The sequence below is a fragment of the Thalassophryne amazonica genome, chromosome 16 (genome assembly GCF_902500255.1).
Source record: "Thalassophryne amazonica chromosome 16, fThaAma1.1, whole genome shotgun sequence".
NCBI lineage: Eukaryota > Metazoa > Chordata > Actinopteri > Batrachoidiformes > Batrachoididae > Thalassophryne > Thalassophryne amazonica.
The window spans coordinates 64,002,325-64,026,069 of NC_047118.1; the positions used below are offsets into that span (position 1 = coordinate 64,002,325).

Sequence of the window (23,745 nt, forward strand, 5' to 3'; positions counted from 1 at the left end):
TGTACAGCTTTGATACCATTACATCCCTCTTTATCTCATGATAATCGCCGTACGATCACAGTGGTTTGTTACTGGATATCGTACAAGAACCAGAGCCATTGGGAAATGACATATCTTCCCCGGGTCTCACAAATCAGTAATAGAAAGTGTTGGAGTATCACCAAAGTACACGCTTATGCTAAATATGAATGAAATTGGTCAACTGGTTCTTGAGATATTGCACTAACAATGGTGGCACTGACAATATCTTGAATATCTCACTGTGACCTTGAAACTGACCCCAATCGAATAGTGCTGGGGGATCACCCAAGTACACCCTTTTGCTAAATATGAATGAAATTGGTCAGATGGTTCTTGAGATATCACACTAATAAGCGAAAATGGATGGACATGCTGATCGCTAGATCCCCCGTATTTCATAACCGTGGGATAAAAAGGAATCCAGTCCTGTATCAATAGACACATAAGGGAGTTTTTTAACCCCTGACAAAAAAGGCTTGCATTGTGGAGAAACATTCCATGGATTTTGACAATCACTCATTTAAAGTCACACATAAAGAAAAAATGGCTAATTTTGACTGGTTACAACTTCTTAAATATGGGTACTTTTGCTTTTGTCTTTTTTTTTTTCTTTAAACTGGTGATACAACCACCTATATGGCCCCATACTTGTGTGTGGCTTAGTCCTAGTGCTGATATATTGTAGGTTTGGTTCAGAGTTAATGATACTAGTTCATCAGCAGCTTGGGCGGTTCATTACTGAAACAGCAACTTTGTGCTAGTCTGTTGGGCACCACCTGCTTCACTGAGCAAAGTACCACAAAGCGTTGCTGTGCACATACTTGCCGTAGCATGAAGTGGAAGGTGGTATTCGGTCAGCCAAACTACGTGAGATCTCAGATGTATTGCCCAATTTCACTTTCCAACCCTTTCATTATTTGACAGAGTATAGAACAACACTTGGCAACAATACGGTCAATATGTGGGCCGACCAATTACCGAAAGCATTACATAGTTCAGCCAGTTTTCATCAGGAGGTACATGGCTCATCCCAGGTAACAGCACAACCACCGCTCAGCACAGTGCAGCAGACAGCACCTGACAACATGACTGGGATCTGAATGCACCGGAAGAATAGCCGGTATGTCACAGAAGTCCGAGAGTTCCAGACTTGTACTTGACACCACACATTTCTTTAAACTGAAGTGGTGGAGGATTAGGAAACATGCTGTACTGGATCCAGTGGTTCCTGGAGACCTCTGAACTACGCAACCTCAGAACCAGCAGTGGGAAGACAATCTAAGAACCAACACAACCTCGAAACCACAACGATCTCGGTATCACATGTACTATGTCATACATTTTGGTCACATACAATTTTACCAACAGCCTTGAAAAAAAGGGGTAAATTTGTGCTCTCAGAGGCATTGCAGAGGTGTCGCTGAGCAGCGGGGGCCGTCCAGCTGCCAGAACAGTGTGATTTGACATTATGTCCTGATATATAAAGTCTAGATCCTGCAATCAATGTAGTGTACATACCATCTACATGGTAACATTCACTGTACAGTGAATATCAAATTCAGTGATGTATACCAGGCTGACTCAGTTAAAACAAAATTTTGGGACTCTGTAAAATTCAACGTATAATTTTTGAAGAGAATTACATGAGGAGCACATTAAAAAACATTAGCTCGATAGGACAAATATTAAGGGAGATATGGACCAAAACGTATATTAATACATGTACCGAGATTGTAGTGGTTCCGGGATCACATCGGTACCACTGATATTGAAGTTGTGTGGTTCTGAGGTCTCCAGACACCGATCCAACACACTTCTGCAAACGCAAGTGCCAGAGGAATAGCCAGTATATGATCCATCCAGGACCATACCATTAGCAACAACTTTTAAAACATATAAAGACAGAAACAAAAATCAGACATTTTCTAATAACTCAAATGAAGGTTAAAAATAATCAGCAATTGAAATTATCACTAATTGCAGGTTTAAAGACAAACCGAATAAGTTTACCACGAGGTAGGAGATGGAATATTGGTGATCATCTACAGAAGTTTAAGTTTTGGTGAGCTAAGGCAGAAACGTAAGACTGGACAGTTAAGAATCATGTTTCTTGTCTGTAGGATGGAGTTTCACTGAATGACACACACACACACACATATATATATATATATATATATATATATATATCAAGGCCTTTTTTCCCTGTTTTTTTTTTTGTTTGTTTGTTTGTTTTGTTGTTGTTTGTTTGTTTTTACTTGGGTAGTAGTTTATATCACATTTACCTTTTGCCCAGCGCAGAAAATCATGGTCAGAAAACACATCAGGGCCCGAAAGCTGACTATCCGGATCATAGTGGCAGGTCTCATGGCGGCTTCAGATTACAGAGAAAAAAAACATAGTTTGTCTCCCAAATACATTAAAAAAAATGTCACGTAGAATAAAACGACAAAGGCATGAAGACAGCTGCGGTGAGACAACACTCCAGCTGCTTCTTCCTGGAATGAAAACCGTGTGGGCGGGACTTCGGAAAGATTTCCTCACTAGTGGAGGAGGAGAAAAGGAAACGGAAATAAAAAAAAGAAGAAGAAAAGGGACGCTCTGTTGCCAAATACGTCCACTACAAGCGATCTTTTTCTTTATTTACATTTTTTTTTAATTTTCTGTTAAATAAAAAAGTAATTTAAATAAATAACAAAATTAATAAAGAGAGATCACGGGATAGTTAACAGCATATAACAACAACAAAAGTAGTCACAGCATGAACGTCAAATGTTTGACTTTGCAGAATCTGCCAGTCTGGATAAAATATGTATGTGAAATAATCAAAGAGAGTCCATTGCATACTTAAATCATGTAAACTAACAGAATTTAATATTGACATGTTTAAAGTTACTTGGGGAAAGTGTAAATTTATTTTTAATGCTAAACTGAAACATCCATATATATATATATATATATATATATATATATATATATATATATATATATATATATATACAAATAATGGATGGTAAGGAGTCGAACATAGGGAAATACTGGATGAAGAAAAGTTATATTGGACGAGGCGTAGCCGAGTCCAATATAACAGAACTCAGCAAACCTCGCTGGCAGACGATTTTCTGCTGCTGTTGACATGTTTGTTGCCATTTTTTCAACCAGCGTCTGTCAGCTAGTTTCTGACCTTTGTATGCTGCGCTCTGATTGGCTAGCTGTTGGCAGTAAGCTCTTACGCTATTGGTCAGTGGGAACCAATCCAATATAACTTTTGGTTCTAGCCTTTTTGGATCCTTTTGGATCCAACATAACTTTCTGGTGCCAAGCATGCCAAAATACAGGTAAATGATGGACAGAAAGGCTAATCTGTGATTGGCTATTGCAATCTGAGTGGAGAACATATATATATATATATATATATATCAATCACAGATTAGCCTTATATATATATATATATATATATATATATATATATATATATATATATATATATATATATATATATATACACACTCTTGGAAATTAAAACAAAAAACACAAATGAATGGTGATGTTGATACACCCAGAGCTAGCTTCTGCCGCCCCGGTCTGGTCTGTCGAGGTTCTTGACTTTCACTTTCACTGCCACCCATGGGTCAGCACACAACTGACCCCAGCGGTTCCCCCTACAGGTGGTGAGCCCACAGGTTGGAGATGGAAAGCCCACATTGCCTCTTCAGGCTGAGACCAGCTGGGCTCTGTGGCAAGCCCAGTTGCTAGCAACTTGCTGACGGGCCCTCCGTCCAGACCTGGCTCCCGACAGGCCCCCGGTTTCGTCTGGGCCGGGTCATGTTCCCTCTGCATTGTTAGGATAGAATTTAGCCAAACATTGTACATGACAACAAAATACTTTACTGTCACAATCAACATTTTTCTTTAAAAAATATCAGTCAAAACAACTTAAAACAAAATTTCCTGAGGTAGAGGGCTAACTCGAGGAGAGCGCTGAGTGGGCAGGCCAGGCTGTTGACTGGCACTGCTGATCCACGTGACGGCACAACAAAACACCAAAGGGGGGAGGGTGCACTGCTCCGTGTTGTGTGACACAGCGCAGGGCTGCTCTTACAGACAGAGAGTAGACTTTGATGAATCTGCGTGCGCAGCAGTCAGTGCGTGCGGGAGAGAAAAAAAGCTTGAGTATCGATCTTTTTACACGAGGATCGTTCAGTATCAATACCAGCGTTGGTATCGATATTATTGATATTAGGATCGATCCGCCCACCTCTAAAGAATGAAGCCCCAAACCAGAAATGACATGGTGAGATGTTGAAGAGCTTCGCTCGTTCATGTCCGCAACATTTACATAATAATAGTAATAATAATGTGTATCCACAATATCTATTTATCCAGTAATACATTTGTGAAGTTATTGACAATTTTTAGGATGTTGTTAATTTAGTTTTTTCTGGGCTTGCTTTTGTGGTGCTGTATTGAAATCTGGCAACACTGTGAGGAAGCAGAGGCTCACAGAGCGGATGTGGTCCGAAATACTACACGAGGGCATTTTCTGCTGTAGAAGCGTTTTTTTTTTCTTCTTCTTCTTCTTTTTTTGTTGGTTAATTTCGGTTTGTGCTGTTTGGAGTTTAGATTTTGAATTGTTGCTGATACGTGCTGGCAGGATGTTTCAGTAGGAAATCAAATATTTGGTGTTTTGATGTAGCGTTTGATTATCAGTCGGTCTCGTGGAAAACCTGACAGTAAAGTTGTATTTGTTTTTTCATTTACAAAATCATAAACCCAATGTTGTAACGCATAATGTTTTAATTACTCAGTCAAGACATGTACATATTTTAAGCAAGAAATCATTTCCTTTGTATTTTTTTATTTTATTTTATTACTTTTATTAAATTTTGTGTTAAATTTGATTTCAGTACACAGGAAACGGTTTTGTTTATTTTTATTTTTGTCTAGGTCGTGTTTTTTTCTTTCTTTTTATTGTTTTTCTTATCCAGAGTTGCTGATTGGTTGATGATCGTGGTGCGTTTTCACACATGGCGGCGCCCACGTGAAGGTGAGCGCGCTGTATATTTCCTGTCAGTTAAAATTCCTCCTTGTGCTTTAAAATGATGTTGATGCGTTAGACTTCTGATATGTAAATGAAGTCAACATTCCCTCTGATTTGAACACTTTAACCTGTTGGTGTAAACGTGTTCCACTCGACGGCCTCACTCAGACATTTCTCTGCAGACGCTGTGATTCACCGTTGATGGATTCCTGGACGATGTGAACCGTAAGTGTGCTCATGATGATCTGAAGATGGTTTCTATGGTCATAAGTGATGATTGTGATACGTTAGATATTTGATTCGGCACTGATGAAAATATTGATCTGATGTGACCATCATAGTGAATTTGTTTTTTTGTTTTTTTTTTTATACTGCACTAATTGAATGCAGTTTTGTTCTGCAGGTGTTGGACAGATGTTCTCTGTAAATGGACATGTGAGGTAACATTATTTGTGTAATTTTGCACTGGAAGGTTAACAGTTACACATGCATATAGTTAGTCTGTTTCATTCGTTGGATTTGGTGAAGTACTTAATGTTCTCTTCTTAAATTAGGTGCACTGTCATCAACCTGAGTGGTAGCCAAGCTGTTGGTGAGCTTGCTTCGAAATCAAAAGGTTCCCAGTACAAGACCACCTGTGCCCGTTCTACATGTAATGTGGTGTTGCATCAGTTAGGGCATCCAGCATAAAACGTGTGTCTAATCAACGTGCAGATCCATGTGTGATCTTCGATCGTGAGCAAAAAAGGAGAAGCTGAAAAACTTTAAACCTGTCGTTCTCTGTTGTAGTGCAGCATCAAACCAGGACTTATGACTGGAGTTTCTCCTTTTATAAGCATCCTTCATCCATTCACAAGCTGCAGATCGTCCACGTCTCCGCAACATCCCACTGCTTAGAACTGCCATTTAACTTCTCAAATTACGCTCTATTTTCTTTTCCCTCATCTCTTCCTTTTTCCATCCAAAATCTGACTTTAGCTGCAAACTGTTGTCCCTGTGTGCTCCAATCTGAACGGGAATCACTATGGTAACAGAACAGCGTCATCCTATCATGTAGGAGGTCGTCTTGATAATGTGGTGCGAAAAAAAAGGGGCAATTCTGCAAGCTCCATCGTTCAAATTTCCAGCCGTTTTATGTGTTTGAGAAAATTAAACTCTCAGCCTAAAGTATTTAGAGAAAGTTTGTGAGATTGTTGTGTAGCTGAAGCATCAGTTTACAGCCTTAATCCAGAGCTGCACACACCATCCTGGAAGTGGCAGTCTCAAGGCTATTTATTTCTTCTCTCTCCCCTTCTTTAATGCCTCTGCCTCGCCCTGTAATGACTCTGTCTCGGCCTCTGTATTGTCCGGCCTCAAGGAGTAAGCTGGGGCAGTAATTATTTTTCAACTGAACAAAAAAAGTGCATTCACGGTAACTTTACACATACCATGATCTGTGCAATGCTTGAATGCATTTTCTAGTCAACTATATGCACACATAGAAGCATGCTACGCCTGTGAGTACTAGCAAGTACGTCTAGTGATGGGATGATGATACCTCAAGGAGTGTATTGACACACTACACAAACTGTGTAGGCACTGTATTGACACTGTGTTGGTCGCTCAATAGTGACCCCTGCAGTAGTTATAAAATCATTGCAGGTAAATAAAATGAAAATAAGATCGAAAAGCTAACCTGCTGCAAACGCAACATCAGCCTGTGAAATAGTTAATCGCCAGTCCTCTTATTTAAAATATGATCTCATCATTGCATAATTTCATGTGCTCAATTTGTGTGTTGAGTTAAGCTGTTCATGAGAAGAGTTTAAAATTTGCTTAAAACCTTGTTTAAATGCTAAACTGAGTTGGTTTGTAAAATACAGCAAATTTGTAATAAAATTCAGAGTTAAAATGTAACGTATGTATGGAAATTTGTTAACTCAAGTGTTAAAGCATATGAAATAAAAGACTAAAAATAGATTAATTTATGCATTTTTATTGAGGAACAAAGGTTTCTGAAGTGTCTTTGCTCCAAGGCGATTTCTCCTCTTACATACCAGTTCCCCTGCCTTAGAAAAAACTCTTTCACAGGGTACAGATGAAGATGGTGAGCATAAAAATTTCAGTACGAGTTGATAAAGGTGTGGATATGTTTTCTGGTTATTCTTCCAGTATTGTAAAGGAGTACAAACATATCTAATTGGAAAAATAACAGTAAACAATGCCAAAAGGAGAAACAGATTTACCTTGTTTGGCGTCAAAAGATCAAAATTATTCCAGACGGGAGAAACGTCTTTGAACGATCCATGAAGTCAGTGGAACAAGGTGAGGGCAAACAGAACTCCGTCCAACAAATCCGCAACATGTCGATACAGTTTGTTTCCTTATAAACAATTTGGCGCGGTGCAGTCGAACGACAGTTACTGTATCGGTCACATGATTTTGTCTTAAAGCGATACACGCACCAATACGGGATTTCACTCTTGTGTGCTCGGCACAGTGTTGACGCACCAGTGTTGTTCATCCCATCACTAAGTACGCCCCTTCATCTTCTCCCTTGTTTTCAGGGCCCCCACAGCAGATCCAAGGTGCATCTGCATTTTGATTTGGCACAAGTTTTATGTTGGATGCCCTTACTGATGCAGCTCCACATTATGTCGTGAAATGGGCAAGGGTGGACCTAAAACTTCAGAGCATTATTATATTCCTTTGCCGTGTTAATGTCTGTGATCCCAACACATTATATCTCGAAAGTACACTGCTGTTCATTCGGCTGCTCCCGGTTTTGTTCGGGGTCGTCACAGCGGATACAACCAGATCCGCATTGGTAATTGGCACAAGTTTTACGCCGGATGCCCTTCCTGATGCAACTCCAGTTTTACCTGGAGAAACACACACAGTGTTCCAAAGAGGTCTCCCATCCAAGTACTAACCAGATGCTGCTCTGCTTAGCTTCTGAGATCTGATTGGATCAGGCTGACACAGAGCATTATTTAAGGCCACGTACGACTTACTTGGCTGGGGCTCGAAATTACGCACGAGTCCATGGAAGCATAATAGACTTCGACAGCTACGATGGATTATGTAGAATCCTCAGTCTGGATTTGTTGTGACCCCGTCTTGGCCTGTTATGTTTTTGGAACAGTTTGTTCACTTACTGTTAATTTGACTCACTTATAACTGTAGGAGATAAGATGCCATGCTAATTCGCTGAGGTTTTTGACTTTGTTCCTCGCCCCCTTTGTCAAAACTTGGCCGAGCTGCACTGGATGTCACTCATTTGCCTGATGTTTCAAAACACAGTTATAAACTACGTGTAAAACACGGAGGGTTTGAGTCATATCCAAAACCGAAATATTAAATTTGCATGAGCGTTAAAAAAAAGAGTAGCAAATTCAGAAAAATGTGAGAAATTATTTTGTGTGTTTGGATAAATAATAAAATAAGCACAGTAACGAGCTGCTGGATCCAAAGAACATTTGATGTCTTTGCATCATAAATTATGAAAATGGTAAATTTTTCATCCAACCACAAAGAAACTTATTTCATCTTTCTTTTTTTCCCTCTCTCTGATAGAGTTGCTGATTGGTTAATGGTCGTGGTGCGTGTTCATGGATGGTGGCGCCACCGTGAAGGTGAGCACGCTGTATATTTCCTGTCAATTAAAATTCCTCCTTGTGCTTTAAAATGATGATGTTGATGCGTTAGACTTCTGATATGTAAATGAAGTCAACATTCCGTCTGATTTGAACACTTTAACCTGTTAGTGTAAACGTGTTCCAGTCGACAGCCTCACTCTGACTTTTCTCTGCAGACGCTGTGATTCCTGGACCATGTGAACCGCAAGTGTCCTGATGATGATCTGAAGATGGTTTCTGTGGTCAGAAGTGATGATCGTGACACGTTAGATATTTGATTCGGTACTGATGAAAATATTGGTCTGGCATGACCCAAGTACCATAATTTGTTTTGGGATTTTTTTTTTTTTTTTTTTACTTTTACTGCACTAATTGAATACAGTTTTGTCCTGCAGGTGTTGGACAGATGTTCTCTGTAAATGGACGTGTGAGGTAACGTTATTTGTGTAATTTTGCACTGGAAGGTTAACACTGACTCATGCAAATAAAGAATGTTTCTTCACACTTGGAGTCGTGATGATTTATTTGATTTGCTAAATGATTAACATTCTCGTGTTTAATTAAATGCACTATCAACTGAACCTGAGTGTCATTCTCTGTGGTCATGCAGGTCAAGAGTAGTGCAACATCAAGTCACGACTTGTTTGGACTGGAGTTTCTTGGCAGTTTTCACCAAGTCTCTCCTTTTTTAAGCCAGTTACAAAATCTGATTATAGCTCCGATTGCAACTTGCACAAAATAAGTTAAATTTTGGTATTTGTAAAGTCCTTAAAAGATGATTATATGAGCGAAGTGTCGCAAAGCTCACTCATGGTACAGGGCGTCCTATTCAAATCTGCAGTAAAACAGGAAAGATCAAATGTCAAACACTTCCTGGATTGACAGACGAGATTCTATGGAATCTCGCGGGAAGTCAGTGGCAAGCTCACACTCAAACGAGAAGTGCAGAATTCTCAGTCACAGTGAAACAGGAAATGTCAAATGTTGAACACTTCCTGGCATGGGTGGGTCTAGAGCGGAGGCCAGGGTTTCACTGGACTCCCCTGAAATCTGATTGGACACAGATGATTGACATGTCATGGCACCACACTAGTTGAAAGACCTGCATTTTGAAATCGAGTCACATTGACTGCTAGGTTCCTCCTGTGCAGTAGTTGGTTCTGTGTACCACAAAAAGTTCTAATCCACCTTAAGTAGAAGAAAAATGTTTGCCTCAGGTTTGAACTACACGTCAATAGACCATATTTTATGTATGCCAGACATGAGGTCCAGGTTGTTAAAAGCATTTCTCCTTTAATTCTGGTTGCCTTATGTACATGTTTAAGCTAACAGACAGCAGCTGGTTCATACTCTGTTGCCTTATTAGTGCAGCAGATAACTCAAACAATCCTTCAAATGGTGATACCTGCATCAAATTCAGCACAAATACAGCTGGAGCAAAATTAATGGAGCAACTTTAACTTTTGATCCCTGTACAAACTGAAATTAACCTTTGTCACCATTCTTGCTTTTACCTCGTAACTCCAGAACATTTAGTCACAGATTGTCCAAACTATACCTTTTTTGGAATCTTTATGATCAGGCAAATAATGTGGTGGTGTTTTGGAGCATTTTAATTTTGACCCCTGTGTAATTCTTAAATTGACCCCTACCTGGCTGCCTATTGAAAGTTCAAGTGGCCAATCAGTTTTTTTTAAAGAGTTCATGTCTATGGGTTATTTGTGTCTAATTTGATGCTTGTATCACCATTTGCAGGAATCCACTCTAAATATTCTCTTATCTGCTGCACTATATATGAGATGTAAGATGCTGCTCCTCAGTGTTTCTCAGTTGCCCTCAAAAGTATTGGAACACTTGGTATTTCACACATTTTAATTTGTTTATTCCATTTCAAATACATTTTTTTTTCTAAATTTATCTTCCTTAACTCAAACTGAAAGCAAATCTCTACAACTTGATATAAATTAATTAAAAATATAAAATCCAGCTTCCTGATGAAGTGGTGTAGAGGAGGATTTTCTTAAAAAGAAGACCTGAAAGATCAGCTACAATTTGACAGAAAGTATATTTGAGATGAAAGACTAGATTTGATGTTTTGGTGAAAGAAACCTTTGTATTTCTTAATAATTGATGTAAATAAAGTCCAAGACATATTCAGTGACTTGGAAATGTTCATGTTTCCATCCCCTGACTTGTCTAAAGAAAACTGGCAATAAAACTGATTTACAGGTTTTATCAAGTTTTAGAGATTTGCTTTCAGTTTGAGTTTGAGGAAGATAATTTTAGAAAATTTTATTTATTTATTTTGTATTTCTTGTACTTAAAATGGCTTAAACAAATGAAAATGTGTGAAATTCCAACTGTTCCAATGCTTGTGGGGTAGCACAGTATCTTAACCTTATGATGAGTGCAAAATGAGTGTGGTATTATTACTGTTTTAAGAATATTTAATTTTCACTGTTGCTGCACTTTGTCAGATCATAGTCATATCGTATATCATATTGATATGAAAATTCAGTAAGGTATATCTTCTATTATACATTACAACTCTAAGGTGGAACTCCACAAGTGTTTACTAAGGTACACCTAAGTCTCGAGAACCAGGGATGGTAGGTTGAAAACCTTTTTTTATCCCATTGGAACTCTCCCTACCCACCTAAGTGGCTCAAGAATATGGACAGCATGTAGCAACATTTACATGACAATTTATATGACAATACTGAGATATGATAATTTGGCCATATTTTACAGCCCTACTGTCAACTAGCTGAAAACTTTGAATATTAATTTACATCTACATTAAAAAAAAAATGCTTAAAGCAGCAGGGGGTTAAGAGGGCTGTAACTGGGGGGGGGGGGGGGGGTCAGCTGAAAAGCAAAAATAAAAATGCTTAAAAAGGTGGGGAGTATGGGGGGCAGAGCCCCTCCAGAAGCTGAAAGGCAAAATATGGAAAATGCTTAAAAAGGTGGGGGGTCTGGGTGGGTGGAGCTCCCCCCCCGAAGCTGAAAGGTTTTATTCATGCTCATGCTCCCAAGAACAATTTGGTTAGATTGCAAGGAGCTTTTCCACGCATGTGAGAGGCAAATAATGAAAAATGCTTAAAAAGGCCGGGGGGGGGCTGAAAGGTTTTTTGCCATGCTAATGCTTCCCTGAAGCATTTACTCAAAATAAAGTCTGAAGGACCTAAATGACATGGTGAGATGCTGACGAGCTTCGCTCATTCATGTCTGCGACATATGCATATTAATTTTTGAAAATCAACATATTAAGTCCAAGAGGATGTACCACGTGCCCTGCGTAACTGACCACGTTAGGTCTGTGATGGCAAAAAGTTATTTTTCTTTTGCTCAGTTCAGTTGATTGTTTCAGTAAATATAATTAAACCCCTTTTGATTAAAATCTGGATTTCTTCTTCAGTTTTTCTTCCTTTCGGTATCATGAGACTTTCTTTACCCGAAGCAAAATGTTTTATTGATCTACAATGATTAGAACCATAACATCCTGTGACATCACTGAACACAACAGCAAAGTTTCGTATTTCTGTCTTGGCACCAAACATGAGTGAAACCAAACGGTGTGATGGCACATAAAATATTTTCCATCAAGTGAAGCAGCAAATGTGTTCGCTCACTATGAAGGAATGTTTGACTATTTCCAAGGCACTTTCTGCCTCGTACACTTTTCTACACATGTACATAAAACATATTGTCGTCTGTAAAGTAGCCGAGTTTCCTGGCAGATGAATTAACAGACCCCCCCCCCCCCCCCCCCCCACAACAGATACAATTAAAAACAGCAACTTAAAAAGAAGCATTCATCAGCTGGACATGTCCTGATAAGAAAGTATATGGCTAATATCCAGTATGTCATTTATGATCACTATTCAACTACATCTTAGCAGTGGAATCGATGTTTTTTTATGTAATGCCATATATAAACAAGAACAACAGATTGCTTTGGCAAATATAAACTTGTTTTCTTCAACTCAACAGAATGAGACAAGTCGAGAAATACAAATCCCTCATACCGGAAAAAAAATAAATATTTTGGCTTATTTTCAACTCTTGGCTGTCAAATGTGAGACAATCCTTTATTTAAAGGTGTCTAATGAAGACTACTTGAGGCTTCTTATTGTCAGTTGGCCACCTGAAATAAAATGGAAATATTTTGTCCAAAACAGCAGCTGCAGGTCATGTGACTTAATCACAAACAAAAGTGTAAAATGCAGCATTGTTTTAACAAATAAGAATGGAACAAATTATTGGAACAACAGGGGGCATATTTTATCTGGTTACATGTGACCAACTTATAGCAACAGAAGTAACAGCCAAGTATGAATTAAAACAAGGGCAGAAATGTTCAAAATATGGTAATATTTTCGGGAAAAAATTGGAACGAGCAGTTTTTCTGAAACAAAACCTCAATATTTGTAAAACGTGGCCAGTTCGAAAAAGTCTAGAAATTAGTTAAAGAATTGTGTGTTTTATTCAATTTCTCTAAAACAAACTAATTAAACACATTTTAAACTAATAACAAAAATTACAAAATATAGCCGTGCTTTATGTAAAACAAATTTATAACATGTTTTGGTAAAACGTAAGCCTGGCTATATTTTGACTAAACCAAATTTGGAAAGTGTGGCTGTTTTTATTAAAGCTATGAGAAAAAAAAATTGCAAGGCAACAGCTAACTAACAGCAGGTACTGTAGCCACTTGTACAACTATGCTGTCAAACAATTTCTAGAAGTTTAAAATGTTCATGCCAGATACCTGCGAGACCTAACTACTTTGTCCAGTTACAGCTGGTCCCAGGCTACGGTTCTGGATTTGATTCTTTAGTCTATAAATGTATGCATTTAGGATCGGTTCTCAAAACACTCCCAATTTGCAAAGCTTGGCCACGTTTTAGGAAAAATTTGAAAATGAATTCGTAAATTGTGTGCGTTCATATTTTAAGTAACATGAGAAAATGAAGCCATATTTTCAGAGTTCCAATAGCTTAAGGAAAGATAAATTTGAGAATTTCTTTTTTTATTTCAGTCAGAATTAAATTTAAGACCAACATTACAAAAAATAATTGGAAACGTGTGTGTGCATATATATATATATATATATATATATGTGTGTGTGTACGTGTACAGTAGTGTTCAGAATAATAGTAGTGCTATGTGACTAAAAAGATTAATCCAGGTTTTGAGTATATTTCTTATTGTTACATGGGAAACAAGGTACCAGTAGATTCTCACAAATCCAACAAGACCAAGCATTCATGATATACACACTCTTAAGGCTATGAAATTGGGCTATTAGTAAAAAAAAAAAAAGTAGAAAAGGGGGTTTTCACAATAATAGTAGTGTGGCATTCAGTCAGTGAGTTTGTCAATTTTGTGGAACAAACAGGTGTGAATCAGGTGTCCCTATTTAAGGATGAAGCCAGCACCTGTTGAACATGCTTTTCTCTTTGAAAGCCTGAGGAAAATGGGACGTTCAAGACATTGTTCAGAAGAACAGCGTAGTTTGATTAAAAAGTTGATTGGAGAGGGGAAAACTTATAGTCAGGTGCAAAACATTATAGGCTGTTCATCTACAATGATCTCCAATGCTTTAAAATGGACAAAAAAAAAACCCAGAGACGCATGGAAGAAAATGGAAAACAACCATCAAAATGGATAGAAGAATAACCAGAATGGCAAAGGCTCACCCACTGATCAGCTCCAGGATGATCAAAGACAGTCTGGAGTTACCTGTAAGTGCTGTGACAGTTAGAAGACACCTGTGTGAAGCTAGGTTATTTGAAAGAATCCCCTGCAAAGTCCCCTTGTTAAATAAAAGACGTACAGAAGAGGTTATAATTTGCCAAAGAACACATCAACTGGCCTAAAGAGAAATGGAGGAATATTTTGTGGACTGATGAGAGTAAAATTGTTCTTTTTGGGTCCAAGGGCCGCAGACAGTTTGTGAGACGACCGCCAAACTCTGAATTCAAGCCACAGTTCACAGTGAAGACAGTGAAGCATGGTGGTGCAAGCATCATGATATGGGCATGTTTCTCCTACTATGGTGTTGGGCCTACATATCTCATACCAGGTATCATGGATCAGTTTGGATATGTCAAAATACTTGAAGAGGTCATGTTGCCTTATGCTGAAGAGGACATGCCCTTGAAATGGGTGTTTCAACAAGACAATGACCCCAAGCACACTAGTAAACGAGCAAAATCTTGGTTCCAAACCAACAAAATTAATGCCTCGTAGATGTGAAGAAATCATGAAAAACTGTGGTTATACAACTAAATACTAGTTTAGTGATTCACAGGATTTCTAAAAAAGCAGTTTGAAAATAATAGTTTTGAGTTTGTAGCGTCAATAGCAGATGCTACTATTATTGTGAAAACTCCCCTTTCTACTTTTTTTTTTTTTTTTTTTTTACTAATAGCCCAATTTCATAGCCTTAAGAGTGTGCATATCATGAATGCTTGGTCTTGTTGGATTTGTGAGAATCTACTGGTACCTTGTTTCCCATGTAACAATAAGAAATACACTCAAAACCTGGATTAATCTTTTTAGTCACATAGCACTACTATTATTCTGAACACTACTGTATGTATCAACATGCCTCACTATGGGTAGCAATACTAGAGGGTTTCACGGAATGATTAAAGTCTTTCCCATGTCTTGACATTTAAGACTTTTGAAAGACAATTTTGAGACATTTTAAAACCAATTAAGGCCTTATTTTTACATTAATAAATTAAATGCTACTGCTTTTAAAAAATCCGCAGGACCCTGACTTTACATAAAACAAGAGTCATCAGGAGATGACATGTCCCCCTGGTCCCCACAAATCAGTAATACAAAATGCTGGGGGATCACCCAAGTACATCCTTATGCTAAATGTGAATGAAATTGGTCAACTGCTTCTTGAGATATCGCGCTAACAAGTGAAAACGGACAGACGGACGGACATGCTGATCGCTATACTCCTCAAAATTGATATAGCATGGCCTTGTTGTAGTAAAGAAAAAAAAAGATGCCCCTATTTTTGCTAAAGTAACAAATTTGGGAAGTGTAGCCACATTTTCATAAAAAATTATGCATGGGCAAGAAAAAGCTGTTGTTCCCAATATCACGAGGGAGACAGAAATGTATTTGTACGTTCATGAGATGGAACATGTTGAGCTGCTGTGTTTGCAGACTCATTATTGGTCAAACAAACCTCCTAAAAGCACAACAAACAGTGTCCACAGCATCGCCGTCACTCAATGTGTAGCCAGATTAGCTCGGACACAGGCAGCGTTACTGGATACGAGTCTTTTGTTTGCTGCAAATCACAACCTGTTCACGAACCACAACGAAATGTTTAAACTGCAGCCTCAGAATCAGTGAATGTCAACGATAAAGCACTCATTTGGGAAGGTTACACTAAAGTACACACTGTACAACAAAGGTTTGGCGCAGCTGTACATCACAGGTATTATGGTTCTTCAGAATCAGATGGCTATTCGTCACATTTTGAAAATGCCTCAACACGCCCCGTGTGTTCCATCACAGAACCAACCTTAGTGTTTAATATCACACAAAACTCTTGCTAGATGGCGATCACGGGGTCACCGTTCTCTTCCACTGGCGTGCAGTTGGTGCAGCAGTGTGACTGACACGTTTGAGTTGGTCCTGGTCACTGCTGCGCTGTCATATTGGCACCGTGACGAAATGGTCTGAAACATGAGCAGTCTTTATATGTCAGACGCGTCCGATTCCAAATGTTCTGAGTCCTTCAAGGCATCGTTTGTCACAGTAACCAAGTTGGCATTTGAACGGGTGTCCATGGCAGAGTGCATTATGGGTAGCCACACATCATCCATGTTTGGCATCACAAATATTTTCTGTAAAAGGACAAACAAAAACACAAAAAAACAGCACATTATCAAAATCATGTAATAAGATTTTAGTGAACGTATGAAGAAAGCAGCAGAACATTCAGTTTATTGCATGTTTTTAACGGACACAAACTGCTGCTTATGATTTATATCTGATTTGTCACATTGAACATCCTAGAATTATTTGAAGCTGCAGTGTGGATAATTTAGGTTTGCTTATTAACATGAACGGACTAAAGCATTCATAACCATCTGTTCATTGGTGTGTAATTACTTACATTAACACACCTGTGTGTTTTCATAAGCTCAGGATGAGCCCCACATGGGAGTGGGCCACCATGTTGCATCGCAATGTTGATACAGTAAATGACAAGGAACATACTTCTCATTCTGCAATGTGGTTGGAACATTGTGATTGTTCAGTTTTACAGTTTCTTGTTGCACCCAGAGTCTGGACACTGTCCAGCAAACTATACTTTTTCCCCTCATGGAACAGGTTTCATCAAGAATTTCCTCATGGAAAAGAAAATTTAAGTGCACTGTAAAAAACAAACAAACAAACAAACAAACAAACAAAAAAAACTCAACTAACTCAACTCAATGAGTTAGTTGAACTCAAACCATTTGAGGAAACCAATTGCCTTAAACCATTTGAGTTTGCCAACTTAAAATAATTTTCACAAATTTAATTGTTAAAGTTTTAGTAACTTAACAATTTATAGTTAATTCAACTTATGTAAATCTAGTTTATGTTTTTCAATAAAAAAAGTGACATAAATTTCTCCATAAAAAAATTGCATTACATTTTGGATTAGATTTTTTGATGCATTCTTTGCTTTACTTGTTGACTCTGCGTTGTGCTGTTACGACTCTGCCCATTCGCTCCCCTCGGGACATGAACTCACGATCTCCGGCATGGAAGTCGGACTCTCTAACCAGAAGGCTAAAACCCAGGGCTCTGGCCTTGTGACCAGAGAATTCTTTTGAGCTGTTGGGAGTGAGGTTTACTAACTACATCTGCACAGCGCCACCTGCTGGTCTCCGTTACATAAACTCAATTAAAATGAGTGAATGGAATGCACTGGAAATACATCACCAACACTTAAATGCCCCAAAACTTTAAATGCACTTAAAGGAACTGAGTTGTTATGACAATTCATTTTTGAGTTAGTTTAATTAATGGAAATGAGTCACTATAACTTTTTTCAAAGTTTGAGTTACATTAACTTAATTACTGTATTAAAATGTTCAGTTTAACAGTGTGCTATACAGGCCCTGAGGCCCATTGGTGTCTGTGCTCATCTTCAAACCCCTCACGTGAAGTGCATGAGAGTCTAGGAGATGCCAATCCCCACACAGGTTACTTTCTCAAGGCAATCTACCCATTTACAGCTGGGATGACGAAGAAGTGTCTTATACTCTGACAAAGACAGGTAACATGACCAGAAATGGAACCCAGGTCTACATATCGGTAGCCCAACTCATTATCTTATTAAGCTACCTGCTTTAGAGGTGGTTCAGAATGTAGCTGAACCAACAGAACTTCAAAGTCCTGCACTGAATGGTCTACATGACTGCGCTTGTTGAATCATATGTACCAACTGAAGCATGACAAGGGAGGCTTGTTTGACGTGTCCCCAAATTTAATAAGAACACTGGGTGGTTGAGCATTAGGCATCTGGTCAAGCACCATTGCTATAGAAGAGTCTACTGATGGAGAGAATGTTATGGAGATGAGATTGTGATCACAGGATCAAATCCCAATGACTTCAAAAACACTAAAGTCCCTTGGCTAAGTGTACTTTCATGAACTAAAAAGTGGGCTACAACTATATACTACCTATGAGATTATGTAGAAGAATTTTTAGGTCCATATTTGAACTGTGATGAACTATCAAGTGTCCTGATCCGAACTGTATGTCCTCTGGTTGAACTAGCAGGTGTTCAACCCAAACAAAAGGGCTCTATTAGTCATTCAGTCTGTCAGGGGCTTTCCAAGGCCTTTTAGGTGCTTTCCCGCAGGCCACGTGCAGGGGCCTCAGGCCAGCTGCACGTGTGACTGAGGCCACGTGCGGGGGGGGCCTCAGGCCAGCTGCACCTGTGGCTGAAGGTCTTTTAAAAAAATCAGTTGTAAATCCTTCACGTTTTAAAGGGAGCGTTTGTCACATTGAAATAATGGCCTAACACCTGCTTAGGGTTCACTAGAGGACGCTTCCAATAGAAAACCATGTCTTGGGAATGAAATAAATAAAAAAGTTGAAGGAGGAGCGATGCCCGCGGGTCTCCAATAAATAGACGAGCGCGGTTGTCATATTCAGTCTCTCTAGAGGACTCAGTTTGTCTAAGCTCTGTGTCAAAGGCTTAAATAAACTTAAAAACTCTGTGCATTTTATCTTGCTTAAGGCTGAATTATTCTAAAGTGTTGTGTCCTTTTCTAGCATATCACTTGCAATTAGTTTGTGTTATCTAAAAGACGACATCCTGAGAAGACTAAAGACGAGCCACGACAGAACTTGGCGAGCCAGCCAGGAGGGTCCAGGGGCATTCCGGCAGCCTGGGGCAGTCCAGCTCATCCCTCCAGACCGTAAATAACAGTGATCACGACTAAAAGGTAAGCAGAAACCTTTTATAACTTCTGCACGATCTGGAGGAGTGAGTCGGGATTTCCGCCCAAGTTGACAGGTGATATTTTTAATTGCCTCTTACCCAAAATTTATAAGAGACCAAAAAAAGATAAGACTGAAAATTATCAGGCCTTGTAGATAAAATGCTCAGAAGGTGTGTGTGTTCCCGGGAAAAAGAATGTCTGTGTGAGTGAAAGGTCAGGAATGTTCATGAACTCTGGTGCGGAAAAGAGTGCGTGGAGAATTAACCTGGATGCTTGGGGAATAATTGGTGTTGAAATTCATTACTAACGTGCCGGCTGATAGCATGCGCTGTAGGGGTTAATTTAGGGGAGTATACTGACAAATAGATACAAGGTAATACAAGGTTATTTAAAGAGTTTAACAGAGACTGAAGTGAAATAAGTGAGAAAAAGAGTTTAACAGAGAATACGTGCAGAGGAAGCACAAGATAAGCACCTGAGGGGGCGCAGTAGAAATACCGTACGTGATAAAGAGATTTAAAGAGAAAAGTGCAAAGTAGCACAGCTGACAGTAAGTAAAAGAGCTCAATAAAGGACGTCATTTTTTAAGAAAAGAGAAAAACTATAAAAAAATAAAAAAATGAATGAAGAGTTAGTGCAGAATACATGAGAATTAATGAAGCAGAAAATAGTGCAGTAAGGCACCAAATACACGCTTGTGGGGCGTGGGAGAAGACTAAGTAATTAAGTACACAGTAATATGAGTTTTTTATAAGAAAAGAAAAAGAGAGTATTTTCAGTGCAAAGGCACATTAAGCTCACGAGGAGCTCAGTAAGTGAAAAAAAAAAGTAGAAGAAAGTGCAGAAAGGCACAGGATACGCACGCGAGGCGCGGTAAGGCGTAGAAATAAATGAAATATTGTATGCTCAGAGAGGAGCTGGTGAAAAATAATATATTAAGCACAGGATACGCACGCGAGGCGCGGTAAGGCGTAGAAGTAAATGAAATATTGTACGCTCAAAGAGGGCTTGTAAAAAAATAATATATGAAGTTGCTGGCAGCGCCGGAGAAGCTGTCTAACGTGAAGAAGAGATACATGCTTAAACAGAACACATTGGTGTTAAGTGAATAAAAAGGTTGTTTAAAGCCGCGGAGTGAAAAGTGGCAGAAGTCTAGATAGAGATATATAGAAAGTTGTTTTTAATAATTTTTGTGTATAAAGCTTTTGAAGATTGGTGTGTGGGAGAGTGGAGAGTAATCTGTGTAAAGCTGTGAGGGCTTGCAGGCTGGCTGACATACAAGATTAATGTGAAAGAGTACGAGGAGGAGGTGTTTAGACCCAACAGAAGGACTTGGGAGGAGCATGACAGGCAGAGAGGAAAGTGTGAAACAGAGACAGTGAAGAAAAAGACAGGATAAGAGACTGCTATGTAAATACAGAGAAGGTAGATATTATTTCAAAGAAAGAAAACTAATAAACAAACATAGCAGAAAAAGACGAGAAGCAGAAAGTTAAAAAATTAGAAGGAAAATAGAAAGTCGGGAGCAAAGACATTAGGAAGCGTTAGGGTTGTAAGAGGATTAAATAAATAAAGTTGGTTATAAATCAAAAGAGTTAAAGCTTAGATTATAGTGAAAAAGCTGACAGACTGATCAATGCTTGGGACAGTCATTGATGGGAGACTTAAGTGATGATGAAATAATACTCCCAGAACATTACTTGACAGACGGAGACATCGAAACCCAGGGAATCAGGACACATTTTTGGCTGGAAAGGACCTATTTTGACAGGGTAGGAGCAGAACATTGGCAGGACGAACAAGAGATCAATCAGAAATTATGGCAGATTACTAAGGTAATCAATCTGAAGCACAAGAAAGAACAATTCCCTCTAATTAATTGGGAGCTGCTGATAAGACGTCTGTGGCATCAGGGTTTAACCCCATGGCTGGAGCTGCTTTGTGCTGATCCTAATAAAGAACTTAGCATACCATTAAATCATTTAATAACACTGCCAACCGATCCAGGTGAAGAACTGTTTCCTAGGTTGACTCTGACTGTGGTCCCAAGGAAGGTTCGGTGGGAAACAGGTAAATTTTCGTATTTAGTTAAAGAAAAAGAAGACGGGCATAACAGTTGGAAATTTAATCTTTTTAAGGGTTTAAAATACAAAACAGGTGTTACAGCCAGCAAGTTATTGGTCTGGATCAGGACAGCCCCTGAGGGACTACCAGAACACCATAGAAACACCTCACATAGCGTTTGTCAGGGTTACATGGGTAACTCTCAAGGTCAAGGTCGGGAAAGTACCCCGCTAGACTTAGTACTAAGAAAATATCCAGGAAAACGCACTAAGGCCAACCAATGTATGAGAAAGTGGCACAAAAGGTCACATGGGGGCAGGCAATGGCCTTTGGAGGGATCATTTGATCCGGTGATGTGTGAAGCAGTTGCGGTAGAAATACAGAAAAAAGAAATTAAAGATCAGCAGAAGAACGTGAATAACAACAAAAAACGCACTGAAGAAAAAGAAGTTTTGGCCTTGTTCAAGCAGGAAGCACAGAGGCTACAGCAGAAAAGAGAAAAAATGACAGAGGAAAGATCCAAAGACACTAAAGCCAGTGCACCGAGCTGGGAAGCAGAGCCACCCCCATATAAACGTCATGATATGGGAAAGACAGCTGGACAATTTGTATTAGGAACTCGTGAAGAGGACCAAGGCATGGATGTGGAGGGCAAATTCACACTGACACTAAAAGCTCGAGAGCCACAAGGAGACAGGTCCTCAGTCTGTCAAATGGATCGTACAAGGTCTCCAAGTCCGAAAGTAGGTGGTCGCTCACCACGACCAGCAGGGGGGGCCACAAATAACAGTGACACGGAGGCAGACGAGGATAAAGAGAGAGACCTGAAGGCTCCGCCTGCACATCGAGGTCCACTGAAAACCGTCCCCTCCCACCATAAGTCAGCTGACTGGACCTTCACAGGCTATAGAGGCTCCGAAGAGTGGCACAAGAGCTTCTGTGACACACTGGATCTGGCCAGAAGAGATAATGAAGAACTAGCTGAGCAGCTTCGGCTAGCGAAGGAAAGAATACAAAGACATAGGGACGCCGAGGAAAGAAGAATATTACAACAATCGACGCCCAATCAAGGGAATCACATTATACAGCCACCCACCCGAAAAAATTTCTGGTGAGATTGTCATTGAGAGTGCAAAAGAGGCCCGACTCAGGCAAAGACAACAATGTGTAGCCAAAGACATAGCGGCTTTAGAACAGAATATAACCAACTGGATGGACTGCCTGGAACCAGTCAGTCGCACTCGATCTGGAAGACAGTATGGAGCCCCCACAGAAGAAGAGGAGGACGAAGACCTCATATGCCCATTGGTGGTTAGAAATGGTCATCATGTGTATACCCCATGGAGCTGGACAGACATGGTGGGGCTGGCCAACAGGCTGCCAGACATCACCCAAGGAGCTGGGAGATGGATAACTGCCTTAGAAGAGGGCACTGCAGGGGTAACCTTGTCTTTAGGTGACATAAAAGCCTTGCTAATGCATGTCATGGGAAAACATGACACTGAAGAATTAGCAGGAAAGGTTGGACTAACACAAATGATGGGCACTAATCAACAAGTACCCTGACGTCTTGGATCCCTCTAAATTGGATGATGAGGAGTGGACACCTGAAGAGTGCCCAAAGAAGTTCCTGCACCGATTCCAGAAGAGATGGGCGGAGGAAACAGGAAATGCATGGAACCATTCTCCAGCAACTGAAATCCTGTTTAAAATAACTGTAAAAAAGGCTCTACCAGATGAGGTTCAGAAAGCCCTAGATGGAGTCGTGGGACTATCAAAAATGAATTGGGCTTTATACTCTGAGCATATTTGTCACCATCTTGAAATCTACAAGAAAGAAAAACAAAAAGAAGAAGATGCAGCAAAATCCCTGACGAAAAAATTGGTGCAGATGCAGTTGGGAGAGCTAACCAAAGTCAAGAAAGAAAAAACAAAGACCCAGGCACCAATGATGACCCCTGTTCCTTCTGAGTCGGCAAGCACAGGCCCTACGGCAAACACCCATCAAGGACTGCAAATACACTTTCCTGACGAAGCACTCGCCAACATTATGGTGCTTATGGACATGGAAAACAAGGTCCGACCTGTGCAACCCATGGTATACTGGCTGAAGTTACAACCAGAAAATTCAAATCTTCAACTGGAATGGGAAAAATGGAAGCCCTGGGCAGAACAACACTATGAAGCAGTATGTACACCTAGTTTACCTTTACATGTCACCCTGATGTTCAATGCCAAACAAGAACAAACTAACTATGCATGCTGCTGGGATGCATTGATGAATCAACGGCTGTTTCACATAACCACCACAGAAATTTATTTAGGCCCCCAAGGGGCCGCAGCTTCTGTCAAGCTAACTTCAGCTGAACAACAATGGCATCAAGTGCCGAATGCCACGCCTCATGTGACCCTTTTAGTCTCTGAAAAGCACGAATCCCATGAACTAGGTCCAATGGTAAAGACAGCCTCAGAAGTTGAAGAATGGCAAAACATGGAAAGTCCACAAGTACATCTGTCAAA

At 39.6% G+C, this 23,745-nt stretch overlaps 2 protein-coding genes and 2 long non-coding RNA genes across 6 annotated transcripts in view; 2 read left to right on the forward strand and 2 right to left on the reverse strand.

Annotated features, from left to right (window-relative positions):
* Window positions 1-2,546, reverse strand: part of LOC117527672 (serine/threonine-protein kinase/endoribonuclease IRE1-like) — an 81,949-nt gene extending 79,403 nt beyond the window's left edge. Inside the window, exon 1 of one of the 2 annotated variants that reach the window (XM_034190117.1) lies at window positions 2,304-2,546. In XM_034190117.1, coding sequence (XP_034046008.1) covers window positions 2,304-2,387 — 84 coding nt within the window. In that variant the 5' untranslated portion in view covers window positions 2,388-2,546. The remainder of the gene's footprint in view (window positions 1-2,303) is intronic. The other variant, XM_034190116.1, reaches the window with a different exon arrangement.
* Window positions 2,547-4,551: 2,005 nt separating this feature from the next.
* On the forward strand, window positions 4,552-6,853 carry LOC117528393. Its single transcript, XR_004565752.1, has 3 exons — window positions 4,552-5,065; window positions 5,242-5,284; window positions 5,463-6,853. It is a non-coding gene; the product is annotated as an uncharacterized LOC117528393 (long non-coding RNA).
* Window positions 6,854-7,143: 290 nt separating this feature from the next.
* On the forward strand, window positions 7,144-9,168 carry LOC117528392. Its single transcript, XR_004565751.1, has 3 exons — window positions 7,144-7,801; window positions 8,026-8,673; window positions 8,853-9,168. It is a non-coding gene; the product is annotated as an uncharacterized LOC117528392 (long non-coding RNA).
* A 6,547-nt stretch (window positions 9,169-15,715) lies between these two features.
* Window positions 15,716-23,745, reverse strand: part of tex2 (testis expressed 2) — a 159,208-nt gene continuing 151,178 nt past the window's right edge. For both annotated transcript variants that reach the window (XM_034191025.1, XM_034191026.1), the window contains exon 12: window positions 15,716-16,559. In XM_034191025.1, the coding sequence (XP_034046916.1) occupies window positions 16,410-16,559 (150 nt within the window). In that variant the 3' untranslated portion in view covers window positions 15,716-16,409. The remainder of the gene's footprint in view (window positions 16,560-23,745) is intronic.